Source organism: Lissotriton vulgaris, chromosome 7, assembly GCF_964263255.1.
Source record: "Lissotriton vulgaris chromosome 7, aLisVul1.2, whole genome shotgun sequence".
Lineage (NCBI taxonomy): Eukaryota > Metazoa > Chordata > Amphibia > Caudata > Salamandridae > Lissotriton > Lissotriton vulgaris.
Genome location: NC_141695.1, coordinates 389,272,581 through 389,291,541, shown reverse-complemented (window position 1 = coordinate 389,291,541; position 18,961 = coordinate 389,272,581). Strand labels below are relative to the sequence as shown.

The 18,961-nt window shown below is 51.0% G+C and overlaps 1 protein-coding gene across 1 annotated transcript in view; it reads right to left on the bottom strand.

Annotated features, from left to right (window-relative positions):
- The window catches only part of CYTH2 (cytohesin 2), a 299,904-nt gene that overhangs the window by 38,423 nt on the left and 242,520 nt on the right, over positions 1-18,961 (bottom strand). The window contains exons 8-10 of the mRNA XM_086930339.1: positions 14,131-14,242; positions 5,621-5,697; positions 5,439-5,510 (exon numbers count right to left, since the gene is read on the bottom strand). Coding sequence (XP_086786465.1) covers positions 5,439-5,510; positions 5,621-5,697; positions 14,131-14,242 — 261 coding nt within the window. The remainder of the gene's footprint in view (positions 1-5,438; positions 5,511-5,620; positions 5,698-14,130; positions 14,243-18,961) is intronic.

Sequence of the window (18,961 nt, the reverse complement as noted above, 5' to 3'; positions counted from 1 at the left end):
AATACTTATAAAATATGGTTTTATAAGCCCTGGTGCTAGAAAAGTGACCCAAGTCATTTTCCCCATTGCAAACTCCATGGCCCATAGGTTAACATGGTAGGAAGTTATTGATTAATAAATATTGATAGGAGAGGACTAGCCAGACCATTCAAACACTTCCCAGAATGGTGGTAGTAAATCCAACAATATTATATTGTTGAATTTCTCCTTAAGTGTACATACAAGAAGTTATGAGACTTTCTTGTTTGTAAGTCCAAATTCAGCCTTTCAGTGGTCTCCCCTGATTAGTCAGAGTTAAGTGGATTAGCCAGGCTGCTGGGAGGGCAGTGTGCTTGTCTATAGGAATGCCAGGCCAGGAGGGGGCGTCGTAAACTATGCTCTTCAAAGGCAGGGGGGAGGCCTGGGTTTCAGCTTCACTCTGACAGTCTTAACCCAGAGTCAGGGCTAGGCTTAAGGAAGGTATGTGCAGATGGTAGGGGGAGAGTCCATGGAAATAAGCCATCCCAGGGGGTGTGTTTAGCCAGCTCTTACCTCCTTTCAGGAAAATCCGCCATTATGGATTTTGAAGAATGATGCATTCTGGGACAAACTAATGCCACACTCTACAGGTTGTGGTCATAACTATGAGGAGTTGCCCTGCTCTCACTGGTCAGCAATGACCTGGTGCTTGACCCAGAGAATTTTGAATAAGTATCTGAGAGGGGCAGAGCACTCCAGATCTGCTGCTTGAAACTTACTGAAGCAAGAAGTGCCCTGCTGAAAAGATTTTGCTGTGCCAGGAACTCTAAGGCCTGACCTCTGAAGACTGCACCAAGTGAAACTGCAGCCCTATTGATTACCTTGCTGCCCAAGGACTCAAGAGTTGAACTCCCTGCAAGCTACAGGTTAACAGAGCTCACCTGGACAGCCCCACAAAGAATTCAAAGCCTGGAGTACCAGTGGATTTGTAAGGGTTTTGTTCAAGTGGATTGCGGAATTGAAGTTTCACACTTTCAAGGACCCTCTTGGAGATTCCAGAACCTTGTTGGATACTTTGGGGCTCGCAAGCAGAACTCCAGAAAGGCGTTCTAACTGGACCACGCTTGCTGAAGAAGGCGTCCCATCACAGTGGTGAGAAAATTCTTCATAGCAGTTTATAAAGGTGTGTCCTGGACAGAGAAAACGAAATGACTAAAAGGGGCACTGTTAAGTACTAGAAAGAGACTAATCTTTAAAAATTCATCTCTCTGGTTCCCTACAGTGGATTTCTTTCGTTTTGGTGTCATTTAAAAGATAAAAATATTACCTATCCTTATAAATTGATGTTGTATTTTTATTTTGTGCTGTGTCTTGATTATTTAATGAAATGATGTTTTTGAATGCTTTACATACCTGTCTTTGAAGTTAAGCCTGTCTGCTCGCAGCCACGTTACCAAGGGTTGAGCATAGGAATAATTTTCTAAGACCTATGCTGAGTCCTATCATGTGTTAGTGGCCTTATTGCCAGTGGCAGACCTACATTTGCCCCTTCCAATAACCCACTTTCCAACAAGCGGACAGATGGCAGATTTTTTTCTTCCTATTAGTCGTATGCTTGTGGCACAGTTATTCTGATTAAGAAACGAACTTCCTTCGCGTTGGCGGTTGTCTTCGCTGACGCACAGGGACGTCATGTGATGATATGGGGTCGACTAGGTAGAGATTCTGTGACTATAGCTAACTGCTGTGGCCCCAATATTGACACACCTGATTTCTTTAACACCATATGGGGCAAGGTCGTAGGCATAGGATCCACCCATGCCATTTGGGGTGGTGACTTTAACGTAGCATTTATTCCAGTTTTGGATCGGTCCAATGTCTCCCCACATCATTACACTAACTCTCAGGCGTCCCTTCAGGGCATAATGGAGGAGGGGGGACTGATAGACAGTTGGGGATACAGCCACCCACTGGTCAAAGAAGGCACGCACTTTACGGCGCATGCTGGGACCTGGGAGCGCCTGGACTATTGTCTACTCTCCAGGGGATTGGGCCAGGCCATTCAGAGAGTGTTCCATCTAGCCAGGACCTTTTCTGATCATTGCCCGTTAAACTAATACTTACACTTCCAGCCTGCGAAACACCTAGGCCTAGCTGGCGGTTACAGCCTGCTGCTTTATTGGAAAGAGATACAAGACTTTCTTACGGAACAAGGGCTCGGTGGACAATGTGGAGACCATCTGGGAGGCCTTTAAGGTCACAATACGGGTATACTGTATAGCAAAGAGTTTTGGTGTACTCAGGGATATAAAAACACGACTCCGGGCGTTGGAACTGGACCTAAGAGGGCTTGAGGTGAGGATGGGGAATGGGGAGACAGGCTGGGTGCAGACTGATTTTCGGGAGAAATTGTCAGATTACGAAGACACTGCAGCACGCGAGACTAAATTTAGAGGACGGTATTGGGTAGCTCGAAGGTATGGAGAGGGGGACAGACAGAGCCCTGGCAGAGGTGATCAAACGCCCACGCTTCTACACTCATATCCTAGAGGTAAAGGGGCCAGGTGGCATTGTTCATCGAGACACACCCGACATACTTCATGCCTTTACATCTCACTATACTGCGCTGTACACCATGCAACGTTGTGGGTCACTTAATATGGACAGTTTTTTAGGAGACGTTGCACTTGGATGGCTAAGTGATACACAGAGGAAGTTCCTATGCCTACCATTTGAATTAGACTACGTCCGGGAGGCGATAATGCAGCTTAAAAATGGGAAGGCACCCGGACTGGACGGCATCCCTGCTGAATTTTATAACCAATACATAGATATCATGGCTCCGGTCCGTAGGGAACTCTATGAAGAATCTCTTGAGAGGGGAATACTTTCCCCTTTAATGCGTGAAGCACTGATCACTTCTCTTTTGAAGCCTCGAAAGACCCGGGTGGTATACGACTCCTACTGGGCCCTGTCCCTTATAAATTGAAATACAAAAATACCGGCAACATTACTGGCCAGTAGGCAGTTTCTCTTATTGGATGAACTCATCTTACCTGATCAATCGGGATTTGTCCCAGGTAGGGCCACGAGCCATAATCTTCGCACCCTTTTTTCTCTAGTACACTATGTTGCTGTGACTTCCCACTGGCCGCAGTTTTTTTAGACGCCACAAAGGTGTTTGATTCAGTGGAGTGGGATTATTTAATCGGAGTTTTCCAACGCATGGGCTTACCTGACTCGTTCCACTCTTGGGTTCAATTGTTATATCAGCAGCCTACTGCTAACGTGTTGATCAATGGTCATCTATCCCAGACATTACCTATCACAAGGGGCACAAGGCAAGGCTGCCCGTTGTCTCTATTACTTTTTGCCATAGCGGTAGAACTACTAGCGTCTAAACTTCGTCAGCACCATCGTGAGCGAGCGCTTTGTTGCTGCATGAGGCAAATTTTGATATCCCTTTACGCAGATGACATTACGTTATATATTAGAGACCCCCAACAAAATGTCAACCCTATCTTGCGAGAATTTCTTGTATATGGTAGATTATCCGGGATTAATATCAACTGGAGTAAGTCTCTGTTTTTTCCCCTAACACCCGCGGTTGATAGATTTGCGCTGGATTTACCACTGGAATGGTGTGGCACTGATCTGCGCTATTTGGGAATCCAGCTGACTGCAGAGAAGCCACCATACGGCTTAATTATGGTACAGCTATTAGGAAACTGGCAGATAATATCACTCGATGGATTCCCCTCCCTCTCTCATTTGCGGGCTCGACCTCTCATCAAAATGGTGGTCCTTCGTATTTTCTTTAATTATTCATGAATATTCCCTATTATCATGGCTCCTATTTTTTTTTAAAACCTTACGCACTGGACTGTTGCGCTTGTTGTGGGGAGGAAAGCACCCATGGTTCCAATGGTCTATTCTGATGTGGCCTTTTAACCAAGGTGGATTTGACATACCCGACTTCGAGATTTATTTCTTAAGTGCACAAGCGCATTATGCGCACTATTGGGTCCACCCCTCCAGGTATATGCCGCAGGTTGCCACGGAGGACTGGCTCGCGGACCCTATTCCACTGTCTGGTATAATATATGCTCCTACTCTGACACGGGCGACGCCACCTACAACGGTCACTGGCACGGTGGATGCCTGGCATCGCATCCTAGCCATATCAGGTGCTCCGTTGCTATACTCTCCACAGTTGCCACTGACTTATCATCCCAGTATACCACTGCTGCAGGAAACGGGATTTCACAAGCTATGTGCTCGGGTCAATATTGTCACCTGGGGTGATCTGTTTCAGGACGGCATATTTCGCTCTGCAGATCACTTCTTTCGTGATGAGCATCCTTCTCCTTTAGACTATTTCTGATATGTTCGCCTCCGACAAGGCATGCGGCCAGTTCTCCCTGATTTTCCACAGGAGCCGGTTAAACTAGTGCCTTTGTACCTACTGCTTGGCTCTCCAGACGGTAAACATTTGGTATCACAGTTGTATAATAATATACGTATGCAGCGAGCGGTGGTCTCAACCTCGGCGCGTACACGATGGTCCATAGAGCTAGGTGAGGAGATTTCCAATGAACAATGGGAATATTGCTGCCTTCAGACCTCACAGATTTCCTCTAGTTGTAGACTCTGAGTTACACTCTACAAGTTTTTACATCGTCTGTATTATACTCTGCTAAGAAATTTAGGTTCAACTTATCTGACAATGATTGCTGTGAAAGGTGTGGGAGAACGGAGGCTGACTTTATCCATCTGGCGTGGGAGTGCCCCGGGGTGCGGGACTACTGGGAGCAGGTTCATGTGGCGTTGGGGAGAATGACTAGCAGCATGCTGCCGAGCCATCCACAGGTGGCGCTTTTAGGCTACACTGCGCAGATACCTAAGGCGCATCCTAAGTTCTTGGTGCTGTCCTTACTACTGGCGAAGCGCAGAGTAGCATGTCGCTGGGGCAGAGGGCGGGTTCCAAAATTCAAGATTTGGCTAGGTGAGCTACTTTACTGTCAGGAGCAATCCAATGCTCTAAGGCTACATCAAAACCTCAGACATTGAAGCATAAGAAGCACTGCAGTACTAAAGGTAAAGCAGAAAAACGCTGACAAGCAGAAGGTCGGCAAGCTAGCTCAATAATCTAAAGTAAGCTCTCCAGAGAGGAGTTTGTAACTTGAAAGCCATAGGTTTATTAAGTAAGTGGTCAGGCGCAACCGGATATGCTTCAGAGATCAATACATCAACAGCCAGTGAGTAGAGTTCTAGTAACCACTACATTTAACAGCACTATCAAACTATAAAATCTGCAACGAACACAGCCATAATGAAAATAGAAGTTATCATCAATAATGTAACCCCTCTAATTTAAATGGCAGCTCAAGCAAGTTGTTGACCAGGAATCTCTGTTCAAGAATAAGGGAGGGGCCTGAAAAGACTTGATATTCAAGAAAATTTCAAAGCAATTAATATACCGGTTTTCTGGGATCTTCCACCTCCCGAATACTGAGGTTTTCAAGAGGAATTATGCCTCTGGGTTCTTTGTCCTGTGGAGAGATTAAATACACGCTTAAGTGACCAGAACAGGGAGCTCACAGTGAAACTGGTTTACAATGTCTAGCATAGTTCATTGCAACACTTTTAAACTGGGACTCACCGTTGTGTATTCAAAGTAGTACAAACAATTATCAGTCAGGATGAACCAGCGTCGCTTCCAGGTTTTCACCCTTCCACCTGCAAGAGAGCCCGAGGTGGGGTAGAGTTCAGTAAGACAAACTGACAGATGAACCTCCTCCTGGCCCAACAGATGTTGGCCAACAGAAAATTAACTCTGGTCACAAGTGAATGTGGTTAAGATTTTAAAATGTGGCGCTAATGAAATCAAGTGAGTTACTAGAAAAGGTTAGAGTTCGTCATGAAAAGGATAGGGGCTGTGCAAGCTTCACTTGCACAGCATGGCCAGTGTCCTTCGATCATGGACATATATAGATGACCCCCCCCCTGCCCAATGACCACCTCCCAGTGCATAAGTGCACCTCTCATCACCGGCAGAACCATTTTGCTGCTTCACTGCCACTAAAACAATACACCTTTTAATGTCTTTCGTGCTAACCAGCAGACGTTCTATAATAGCCCTATGATAGAAAGTTGGTTTGAAAGGGCAACCAATGCCTGGGTTTTCCTACAGACCCTCTTATGATTCTTATGTAAAGGCCCCTAAATTACAGAAAATGCTATCTTCTAACAATTGTTTCAAAGCTTTAAGCTCTTGTACATTTAAATGCTATGCATTATGCCGCCATATAGTGATCAGAATAACATCTTGTTTACTACAACCGAAAGGTTAAGTGTGTCGACTATAGTCAAAATAACACGATGCCATCGACCTGTAAACCACAATGCTGCACACTTGACTTGAATTTCAGATACTCTTCTTTTCAGATCACGTTATAAATGAATGTGTGCACTGTGTCCATGCCTAATAAGGAAACTCAACGAAAGTCAAATGTAAATATACGTGTTTCTTCCCAGGTGGTGTGAACTTCTGGTCTGCAGTATATTCTTTGTGTTCCAATGAGGAAGAAAACTGTATGCATTGAATCCAAGATGCATTACTTCTAAGACTACCCATTGGTGGAGTTCACAGATAAATAATTCTGTCTTCCTACTCATGGTCTAATTATGTAATGGGTGAGAGAAAGAGAAATTAAGAGTGACAGACGAAAAGAGGTGCCTGAGAAGAGGCAGAGCCCCAAAAAAAGTGCGTATGACTAATCCACTTAAAATGGGGCTTCCCTCATTTAAAATACCATGCCGAGACATTTTTTTACAGTAGTTTAATGGTTTGATTAAATAGACCTTAGTGCAGTAGTGACAGACGTATAATACAGTAAATGGTGTGCACTACATATACAGTAATTTGCTTTAAAAAGTTAGAGATACTTATAATAAATAGGACTGTTAAATGGAATGACAGACAGCGTGTCCTACATAGAGGTTGTAAATGGTGCGTCTGCTCACACCAGAATACTAAAAGCTTCCACTTTACAGCACTAACCGTTCTTGTTGCATCCTCTTTCTCTTTGAAAATTAAAGTGCATATCTGTGGGGGATCCAAGTATTCAAACTACATTGTTATATGTGTTGTGCATTCAAGTTTACCTCCCTAGATTATGGGCGAGGGTCTAACTGTGGCGTTGCAGAGGTTATGTGCTGGCCACTTCATGGGGTCCTATAACAATCATCAAATGTAAACATGATGGTCTGTCCTTTGTTGGCTTAATAAATAAAGTGTCTCATGCTCCATAGACTGCTCATCTTGTTGAATAAATATAGGAATAATAATGTAAAAAGTTCACAATAACTTTCCCACATTGCATTGCTCTTTGGCGAAAAATAAGGGCACGTAGTTTGTTCAAGCTCTACTTGTCTGTTGTAGAAAACACATTGATTTGTTGGACTCCCTTGCTTGTGGACGTGGCACAAAAACGATATGATCCAACTCTCACTAGTAAATGTGGTCTAGAGGCATGATGTGTGACATTACTGTGTTCTCCTAGCTAATAATAACCAAAGAAGTGAAACTTGTTCTGGCCGCTAATGTGTCTGAGCACGGTAGAAAAGAAACTGACCCTAAATGCAAGTGTAAATTAAACGCACTGGGTGAGTTGCTGGTTATAATTATAACTGCTTTGACTATAACTAGTTTGTTCATACGCTTAATAAACGTCGCTCACTGATAAGGTCCCTTTCTTCCCAATTGCAGTCGGACTCCGAACCAATGTATTGATGAACATAAATCTCTGGAATCGAGGGATTCTCGTCAATATAATGAATCGTTATGCCCAGACAGAACTAAAACCTCTCATTCTGATAAACCAGATGCTACACCGAGCGTGACCACTAGATGGCAGGCAAAATGCACTTTTGAGTCGGCAGCGCTCCAAGCCACAAGTGAGGCGGCAATGGAAAGTGGTATCCGAGGTCACGAGGTGAATAAGGAATGGCCACTTTCTGGGATTCTCCGTGCCATGCTCCTCACAAAAGAATTCCTCTCTGCGGCGTGGTTTATGTAATAGGGCTTGGCTGTTCCAAAGATGCGCACCCACTACAAAGCACCCAGAATGTCTCATTATTAACCTGCTTTATAATACCCCCCAACGGCCTTCCCCCATACACTTCGCCACCCACAAATCTCGCCCGTAGTTTGTCGCCACAACCATTGCCACCGTCAGGTGGCTACAGAGCTCTGCGACGCTCCTCCACCCTGGCTCGTAACCTCCAACTCACTGCCTATGACGAGGCTGGGAAGAGCAGCATTCGTCAAGTGGGCTTCGCTGGTGCGGGTGACTGCTCGGATGCCCCCCTGCTCTGGTAAAACCCAACAAACAGCACACAGGAATAGTGGCAACGTGCTTCCAAGGTGCCACGTCTTCCACACACATCTCCCTTCAAAGCACCCTTCCTGACTCGCAGGGCCCCTGACCAGGCGGTCTTTGTAGCGTCTGAAAAATTCAGACATCCACCAAGAAAGCTCACTATAACCTGCACGTACTCCCTGTGGCGACTATGCCTGGGTCCACGGCCCTCTCCTGTAGAACCCACAGCGCCACCTCTTCCCGGGGAGGAACCACAGCACGCCCCCCCCCCCCCCCCAGTGAACCCAAATCCCCTCTCACTGGTTGGTCGGACCGCCCGCCCCCCCCCCCCCCGGTGGACTCACGGCCGCCCCCCCGCGGTGGACTCACGGCCGCCCCCCCCCCCCCCACCCCCACCCCGTGGACCCAAAGCCCCTCCCACCGGTTGGACCCGTGGACACAGCCCCCCGTGGTTGGACCCACGGCCCTCTCCCTTCTACTGGACCCACAGCCAGCCCTCCCCCTCTGCTGGACCCCCAGCCAGCCCTCTCCCTCTCCCTCTGCTGGACCCACAGCCAGCCCTCTCCCTCTGCCAGCCCTCTCCCTCTCCCTCTGCCGGACCCACAGCCCTCTCCCTCTGCCGGACCCACAGCCCTCTCCCTCTCCCTCTCCCGGACCCACAGCCCTCTCCCTCTCCCGGACCCACAGCCCTCTCCCTCTGCTGGACCCACAGTCAGCCCTCTCCCTCTACCTCTGCAGGACCCACAGTCAGCCCTCTCCCTCTGCAGGACCCACAGTCAGCCCTCTTCCTCTGCTGGACCCACAGCCCTCTCCCTCTCCCTCTGCTGGACCCACAGCTCTCTCCCTCTCCTGGACCCACAGCCCTCTCCCTCTGCTGGACCCACAGCTCTCTCCCTCTCCTGGACCCACAGCCCTCGCCCTCTCCCTCTCCTGGACCCACAGCCCTCTCCCTCTCCTGGACACACAGCCCTCTCCCTCTCCTGGACCCACAGCCCTCTCCCTCTCCCTCTCCTGGACCCACAGCCCTCTCCCTCTCCTGGACCCACAGCCCTCGCCCTCTTCCTCTGCTGGACCCACAGCCCTCGCCCTCTCCCTCTCCCTCTGCTGGACCCACAGCCCTCGCCCTCTCCCTCTGCTGGACCCACAGCCCTCGCCCTCTCCCTCTCCCGGACCCACAGCCCTCTCCCTCTCCATCTCCCGGACCCACAGCCCTCTCCCGGACCCACAGCCCTCTCCCTCTGCTGGACCCACAGTCAGCCCTCTCCCTCTCCCTCTGCTGGACCCACAGTCAGCCCTCTCCCTCTCCCGGACCCACAGCCCTCTCCCTCTCCCGGACCCACAGCCCTCTCCCTCTCCCGGACCCGGACCCACAGCCCTTTCCCTCTCCCGGACCCACAGCCCTCTCCCTCTCCCGAACCCACAGCCCTCTCCCTCTGCTGGACCCACAGCCCTCTCCCTCTGCTGGACCCACAGCCCTCTCCCTCTCCCGGACCCGGACCCACAGCCCTTTCCCTCTCCCGGACCCACAGCCCTCTCCCTCTCCCGAACCCCCAGCCCTCTCCCTCCGCTGGACCCCCAGCCCTCTCCCTCTGCTGGACCCACAGCCCTCTCCCTCTCCTGGACCCACAGCCCTCTCCCTCTCCTGGACCCACAGCCCTCTCCCTCTGCTGGACCCACAGCCCTCTCCCTCTGCTGGACCCACAGCCCTCTCCCTCTGCTGGACCCACAGCCCTCTCCCTCTCCTGGACCCACAGCCCTCTCCCTCTCCTGGACCCACAGCCCTCTCCCTCCCCCTCTCCTGGACCCACAGCCCTCTCCCTCTCCCTCTCCTGGACCCACAGCCCTCTCCCTCTCCTGGACCCACAGCCCTCTCCCTCTCCCTCTCCTGGACCCACAGCCCTCTCCCTCTCCCTCTCCTGGACCCACAGCCCTCTCCCTCTCCCTCTCCTGGACCCACAGCCCTCTCCCTCTCCTGGACCCACAGCCCTCTCCCTCTCCCTCTCCTGGACCCACAGCCCTCTCCTCTGCTGGACCCACAGATCTGTCCCTCTGGTGGACCTGCACTCACAGCCCTCTCACTCTCCCTCTCCTGGACCCACAGCCCTCTCCCTCTCCTGGACCCACAGCCCTCTCCCTCTCCTGGACCCACAGCCCTCTCCCTCTGCTGGACCCACAGCCCTCTCCCTCTGCTGGACCCACAGCCCTCTCCCTCTGCTGGACCCACAGCCCTCTCCCTCTGCTGGACCCACAGCCCTCTCCCTATGCTGGACCCACAGCCCTCTCCCTCTGCTGGACCCACAGCCCTCTCCCTCTGCTGGAGCCACAGCCCTCTCGCTTGTCTCTCCCTCTGCTGGACCACCCAGCCTTCTCCCTCTGCTGGACCCCCCAGCCCTCTCCCTCTGCTGGACCCCCTCCAGCCCTCTCCCTCTGCTGGACCCCCCCAGCCCTCTCCCTCTGCTGGACCCCCCCAGCCCTCTCCCTCTGCTGGACCCCCCCAGCCCTCTCCCTCTGCTGGACCCCCTCCAGCCCTCTCCCTCTGCTGGACCCCCCCAGCCCTCTCCCTCTGCTGGACCCCCCCAGCCCTCTCCCTCTGCTGGACCCCCCCAGCCCTCTCCCTCTGCTGGACCCCTCTCCCTCTGCTGGACCCCCCAGCCCTCTCCCTCCGATGGACCCCCAGCCCTCTCCCTCCGCTGGACCCCCAGCCCTCTCCCTCCGCTGGACCCCCAGCCCTCTCCCTCTGCTGGACCCCCAGCCCTCTCCCTCTGCTGGACCCCCAGCCCTCTCCCTCTGCTGGACCCCCCAGCCCTCTCCCTCCGGTGGACCCCCCAGCCCTTTCCCTCTGGTGGACCCCCCAGCCCTTTCCCTCTGGTGGACCCCCCAGCCCTTTCCCTCTGGTGGACCCCCCCCAGCCCTTTCCCTCTGGTGGACCCCCAGCCCTTTCCCTCTGGTGGACCCCCCCCAGCCCTTTCCCTCTGGTGGACCCACAGCCCTTTCCCTCTGGTGGACCCACAGCCCTTTCCCTCGTCTCTCCCTCTGCTGGACCCACAGCCCTTTCCCTCGTCTCTCCCTCCGCTGGACCCCCCAGCCCTCTCCCTCCGCTGGACCCCCCAGCCCTCTCCCTCCGCTGGACCCCCCAGCCCTCTCCCTCCGCTGGACCCCCCAGCCCTCTCCCTCCGCTGGACCCCCCAGCCCTCTCCCTCCGCTGGACCCCCCAGCCCTCTCCCTCCGCTGGACCCCCAGCCCTCTCCCTCCGTTGGACCCCCCAGCCCTCTCCCTCCGCTGGACCCCCCAGCCCTCTCCCTCCGCTGGACCCCCCAGCCCTCTCCCTCCGCTGGACCCCCCAGCCCTCTCCCTCCGCTGCACCCCCCAGCCCTCTCCCTCCGCTGCACCCCCCAGCCCTCTCCCTCCGCTGCACCCCCCACCCCTCTCCCTCCGCTGGACCCCCCACCCCTCTCCCTCCGCTGGACCCCCCAGCCCTCTCCCTCCGCTGGACCCCCCAGCCCTCTCCCTCCGCTGGACCCCCCAGCCCTCTCCCTCCGCTGGACCCCCCAGCCCTCTCCCTCCGCTGGACCCCCAGCCCTCTCCCTCCGCTGGACCCCCAGCCCTCTCCCTCCGCTGGACCCCCAGCCCTCTCCCTCCGCTGGACCCCCAGCCCTCTCCCTCCGCTGGACCCCCAGCCCTCTCCCTCCGCTGGACCCCCAGCCCTCTCCCTCCGCTGGACCCTCAGCCCTCTCCCTCCGCTGGACCCTCAGCCCTCTCCCTCCGCTGGACCCTCAGCCCTCTCCCTCTGCTGGACTCCAAAAGTCTTTGCACTATTCAGATGCCAATGAAAGAAAATGTGTTTTTAAGTCAAGTGCCTAAAAGTGATGGAAGCCCCCCTCTACATGCCCCCCAGCCCCAAGGACGACAGTGAACGGGAAAACTTTCGCCATCTGGAAAAGGAAGCATGTTATTCCACTGACGCCCATTTCTAGGCGCAGACAGCCGAGGGCTAGTGAAGCGCGAAGCTCTACCTACCTCCTGGGGAGTTATTGTGAGCAGGTGGGAGAGGTATTATCATCAGCAGCAAAAGCGTACACAGGAGGGGGAGCAGAGAAAAGGAGGGGAGGGGCAGGCGGTAGGGGAGGGGTGAGAAGCAAAGAGTGAGGAGAGAGAAAGAGAGAAGGGGAAAAAAACAAGTTACATCAACATAAGGCGGAAAAAATCAAGGTACATTCAAAAGATGTGGCGCAGACTGGACTGTGCTCTGCACAGTGCATTAACCAGTCGAAGGCTGGCGTTTAGGACAAGTGGGGGATTACAGGACAGTCCATCCCCTCTTTAAAGCCACCCAAGATGGGGCAAGTGGATGGCAAACTCTGCCCCACCTCCAAATCATTTCTTGGGCATCACTATATGTCCAAATCGCCAACTCTTAAACGCCAGCCTGCCTTTGCCATTAACATTTACAGTTCCAGAAACACAAAATGCAAGCAGTGCAGATACAGAGGCCGAGCAGATCTCGGAAGCTAGCATGCAAGAAAACATCTGGATTAGTTCAAAGAGCCACAGAAGAATTGCATACAGGAAAAGGAACACATCCTCCCCTCCGGCCGGGCCGCTGGGAGCAGCGCCGAGCTTTGAAGCCCGAAGGCAAGCACGCATTCCTCGCTGTGCGGCTCTCGCATAACACCCCCAGTTAGAGCTCCGAGGAAGGGCTACGTCAGCATGGGCCAGTAGCAAGTTCAGGGGTAAGCTCTATCGTTACTGGACACCACTTGATGAAGTTACTACTCTGGCTCGCTCGTCACGTCTTTCAAAGGCCACTTTAAGAAACAGAAAGAGTACTATACATCTGCAGTGCGGCATGGCCCCTCTTTACAGAAGTCCCGGGAAAAGTCAGTTTGAGGTGTGCAGGACTGGGCTTGAAAAGTGCAAGGGACCCCAATGAATCCTCCCAGAGACTTAGACTGGACAGCAGAATTGTGCTCCGTGTTGGACTCTTACATGTTCATACAACTAGTGTCTCCCTGTGGTCTTAGAACTATATATCTCAGTCCATTTAGGAACCGACAACGGCACTCACTCCACCACTATGAATAGGAGCAGGTTACATATGCACTCGCCCACAATGTCAAAGTAGTCCAAACCAACCAATACAGAGCTCAATACTCAACCGTTTCATTTTTCAGAGCATGAGCTAGTCACTTCCCAACTGATCCCACCTCCACATCCAGCTTTGCCAACCAATTGTCTTTTTCCCATCCCAAAGGCCCTTAACATTCAGATCTAGCACTGATCGCATGTAAGCCCCGCACCATTTCAAACAGGACTAGATCACAAATCTCACTTGCAATCCACACATTAACTGCCCTCCCACCAACTTTGCTGACATTCTGCAGAAGCGGACTTGAAAATCTCACCATCACTGCTTAAATTAAGAGCTAGGACAAGCGGACTGGCACCGGCATTACAAACGAGTAAATCTCAACTTTGAATGCCCTGCATGCTCCTATTGTTATCACCATTCCACACAGGCACAGTCAACACCATCTTTGCCCATCAGTCCAAACGTGATGTAAGATTTCCCTTAGCATGTTGCTATTTTCAGTGGATCTGAAAAAAACTGGAGGCCTGAAGGAAAAGCTGAGAAGGGACAGTCTAAATATCTCATTAATGCCAGGGTCAGAAGGCCCACAGCTATAGGCTGCAACTATGCGATCAAGATGGGTAACACATGTGCTTGGATTCCAAAACAAATCCTTAACCCTCCCTCCACGGATTACCACATTCTGTCCGAGGCCCTCACCCAGCTTGAGGAGCCAGCCCTCTCGGTCAGGGTTGAAGAACGTGTGGGTTAAATCATTTCCGTCATCTTCCGGGATCTTGAATGGTTCATTCCTTATGCTATCGTACAAGTTCTAGAAAGGAGGAGGAAAAACGTGTCATTGCAGAACAGATTAATGTAACACTCAGATGTGTCAAACAGAATTGTCAGTAAACAACCATACTGTGCTGTTTATCCTGTCCAATCAGTAATTCATTCTATTCATCACTCCCCTATCAGTTATTGTTCCAATAATCAGACACCATCAGCAAAGAGAGCAGACTGACTGCTCTGCTTTTTCAATTTAGATCTGGTTTGATAGAGCGGTTATCTGCAAGATGTTATTACCAAGTCTTTAAAATAAATAGAGCAGGCTTTGGCTCCACCCATAGGAATATTACTCTCTCATGTCATGCTGTTGTAGGGCTCTCTGTACTGCAGAGTCTGGACTTAGGGGCAAAAACTTGGAGTCCTATAGTTCGATTAAGGTGGAACAGGGAAAACTACCAAGGATTTGTCTTGTGGAATACCCAGTCTTTATAAACCTGTATAAAAAGCGCTTATAGCAGGAACACTTGTATATCACTAATGCAGCATAAAGAAATCAGCACCAGAAAAGCTACCATCCAGGAAAGAAACTATGTCACAGAAATGTAATGGCACAAATGACCCTCTGTAAAAGCTTTAACCACTGGAATGCGGAAAAGGGAGGAATGTTGCCTGTTCTGCATGTATGCCTCTATTGCTGCTAAATGTAGTTTATAGCGGTATTGTTCAACTTGTCAGTCTTAGGGTGGTCTTCCTCTAATCTTTTTGCTTTTTACCTCCACGTTTTGCTGAATCTTTTTGTTGACTGAGCACTTTACTACTGCTAATCAGTGCTAAAGTGCATGTGCTTCTTCCCATAATATGCGTAATTGGTGTATAACAGACTGACCTATTTAATTTACTTGCAAGTTCCTTGTAAGGTGGTATACAATATACACAGGGCCTGCAAGTTAAACACTTCTAGTGGGCTGCAGCACTGATTGTGGCACCCACAGAAATAGTATTTCAAACCTGTCTCAGGACTGCAACTGCAGTGCTTGAGTGTGCAGTTTACTGCCACTCTAACTTGGCATTTAAAACTACTTGCAAAGCCTTTAACTCCCCCTTTATTTCATATAATGGATCTCTATCAAAAGGGATTCCATGTCACGCATAATAGAGGTCATCTTCTCGACACTGTCTTTAGTAATATCAACGACATCACAGTGGAGCCCCCCATCCCTTTACCTTGGACGGATCATTTTGTGATACCTTTCATCTGGCGCACTAATACCCTCCCCTCTGCCTACTGTCTCGCCAAACACCAAGCTAGGAAATGGTCTTCTCTCTCCCTCCCTGCATGGGAAGCTGCTCTGGCCAGAGACCTCCCCGGGAAGGTGACGCATGCCAACATAGCAGCTAACAATTTTGACGGCTGGATCAACTCTACACTTGATTTGGTCCTCCCTGCTCAAAATAACAATCTTACCAAAAAACCAAAAGCAGCCCCATGGTATACCCCCGCACTTAGGAGTATGAAATTAGCTTGCCGTAAGCAGGAGAGAGCCTGGAGACAGGACTATTCCCAAACTAAGAAGGATGAATATAGAGCCAATATTAGGCTCTACAAACAGGAGCTAAAAGTAGCTCAAACCTCCTTCTACGACAGCAGAATTCAAGCAGCCGCCAATGCCCCTAGGGAAATTTTTAAAATTGTGAAATCCCTTGTTTCCCCCCCAGTTGAATGCCCCGATACTGAGGGCGCTCAAAACCGCTGTAATGATCTGGCTAACTTTTTCTCTCAAAAGATTCTTACAATCTATTCCTCATTTGAGGACTCTAATAACGAGCTGGAACCCTCCACTCCCCCAACCTCTGATGCCTTGGCTTCTTGTAGGCTAGACACTATTCCTCTCTTGGACGCCCCAGCACTAGATAAACTGACTGCTAAAGTCACCTCTGGCTCTCCCAACGATCCAGCACCCCCAAACACTCTCAAACTGGCGATGGATACGATCCGCCCTATTTTACTGGATGTCCTTAACACCTCCATCTCTTCCAAATCCGTCCCCCCGCCATGGAAGTGCGCAATGGTAAGAGCGCTGCTGAAAAAGCCCAATCTTGACCAAAGTAACTTGGCAAACTACCGTCCCATCTCCCTGCTCCCCTGGTTGAGCAAACTGCTTGAGAGGCACGTAAACAACATCCTAACGAACTATCTGGAGTCAAACAGTCTCCTGCGTGCCTCTCAGACAGGGTTCCGTCCGCGACATGGGACGGAAACTGCGCTTCTAGCGGTTACGGAAGAAGCAAGAGCTGTGCTGGACCAGGGTGGGAAAGTCGCCATTATTTTATTGGACCTGAGTGCCGCGTTCGACACGGTGAACCATGTCACGTTGTTGCAACGACTGACGGACATGGGCGTGTCGGGCGCGGCCCTGGAATGGCTGACGTCCTTTTTGACCGACCGGTTCTTCCAGGTCTTTGAGGGTGAGGCAGTATCATCTAAACATTCTCTCAGGTGTGGGGTTCCTCAGGGCTCCTCCCTGAGCCCCACCCTGTTTAATGTTTATATGGAGCCTCTAGACAGGATTGTTCAACCCTTCGGTGTGCGTATCGTCACCTACGCGGACGATACCCAACTGGTGGTCTCTTTAGACCACGCGGAGGGTTCGTCCCACACCTTAGGTCCCTGTCTAGAGGCGGTCGCCAGATGGATGCATTCCTCCTGTTTAAAGCTCAATGGGGAGAAAACAGATGTCATTCTGTTGGGGAATTCTTCCCCCTCCGCTTTTACATCCATCTGGCCACCATGTCTGGGTGAGCCCCCGACTCCCAAGCCACAGATAAAGAGCCTAGGGATCTGGCTTGACCCAGCCTTGAATTTCTCAGTACAAGCCACTAAGATTGCAGCCACCTGTTTTGGGTTGATGAGGATGCTGCGGAAGGTGCTCCCTCTGCTCCCTTTTCAGGCCAGGAGGATACTGGTCCAGGCTCTGATATTGTCGCGCCTGGACTATGGGAATGCTCTTTTTTTGGGAGCCCCCTCCTTTGTCATCCAAAAGCTCCAAGTCACCCAAAACAGTGCGGCCCGCCTCCTCTACAATCTTCCTCGCCGACAGTCAGCCAGGGATGCCTTAAGAGAACTCCATTGGCTCCCTATTGCGGCGAGAGTGCAATTCAAATCCATGTGTATTCTACACAAGGCCTTCCATCACACTGGTCCCGCAATCTTGCAGACCTTGGTCACCCCCTACGTGCCTGTGCGTTCTCTCCGTTCTGGCTCCCTTCAGCTGGCCACCTCCGTCAGAGTCAAGAAGGCTCGATGGGGTGGTCGCTCCTTTTCACATACCGCGGCCAGGCTCTGGAACGCCCTCCCCCTATCTCTTCGGGAAATCACTAACCATCTTGCTTTCAGGAAAACCCTTAAAACACACCTGTATGTAAAAGCACACTGATCTGCCCTGCGCCCGCGCTAATAAAGTGTCAGTCATGAGCGCTACGAGGCCTCCGGGTAGATAGCGCTATACAAGTGTAATTTAATAATAATAATAATAATAAGTCACCCGTAATCAACCCTGCCCTTATGGCCCTATGTAGCCATAAGGGCAGGGTGCTATGTAAGTAAATGATAGAACATGTACTCTTATGTTTTGCAAAGGCCTACTACTCCCATAGGTTAGCATTGAGAATTCCTTTATACACTTTTAAGCTGTAATTCCCGATCAAAGAGGAGTAGCTTTTTGATGTTTCATATGTTTGGAATGGCATTGATAAATCCATCTTCCTCAGTAAGTAGAATTTAACATTACTATTTTAGAAATGCCACTTTTAGAAAGTGGAAATTTCTTTGCACTTACCGCCTTGTGTGCCAGACAGTATCTTCAATACACGCCTGGGGAGGGTGACAGCTACACTTTGCGCATTTCCTCTAGACAGCCATAACAGAAAGAATAGATGTGTCTAAGTACCCATCTACATTCTGATGGCCTTGCCTGGCAGGATGGAAGGGAGTGGGTAACACCTCACTTTAATAGGTAGTGTCCTGTCCCCACACAAAGGGCTGATTTACCCCCCCCCACCCACCCCCAGATAGCTTAGCAGACAGGATTGGTCTGAAAGGGGTACCTGTGCACTTCAGAGAGCTGCTTTGAAGTCACCCCCACATCTAAGGCACTTTTGGGTAGAAGTACTGGGCCTGACCGACTACAATCAGACACTTCTGGATCTTGGACTGAAGCTCCATCAGAAGACTGCTGTGCTGCTTAAAGAATTCATCTTTTGACTGCAGACTTGGAAGGCCTGCTTTTCTCTTGTGTTGCCTTGCTGCCTGCTAATCTTCTAATCTGCCTTTCCTCCAAGTGATCTCCAAGGGCTTGTTGGCTTGCCTCCTGTTGCTTGAGACTCCGGGATCTCAGATCCCTGCTCCTGTGCCTGGCTCACTGGAAGTGCCCCAGATACTTGCAACACGGATTTCAACGCATCTCCTGTATGTGTGTAAAAGAAACGGCACATTGACCCGGTTGTTGGAGTTAAACTGGCACATTGCAACCAGTGCTTTGCCTCCAGAGATCGACGCATTAGACATCGTATCACCATAGCTTGGTGAAATCGACACATCCCCTCGACTGCATGGCAGAATCCAGCGCAAGCTTGACGCCTCTCGACTCCAGCACCCGTCTTCATAACGGATGCATCACATTCACTGCTTAGAGAAGATTAATGCATCTCAATGCTTGCGACCAAGAAAGGTACTTTATTCACTGGGGTCTGTGTGAGTCCTGTA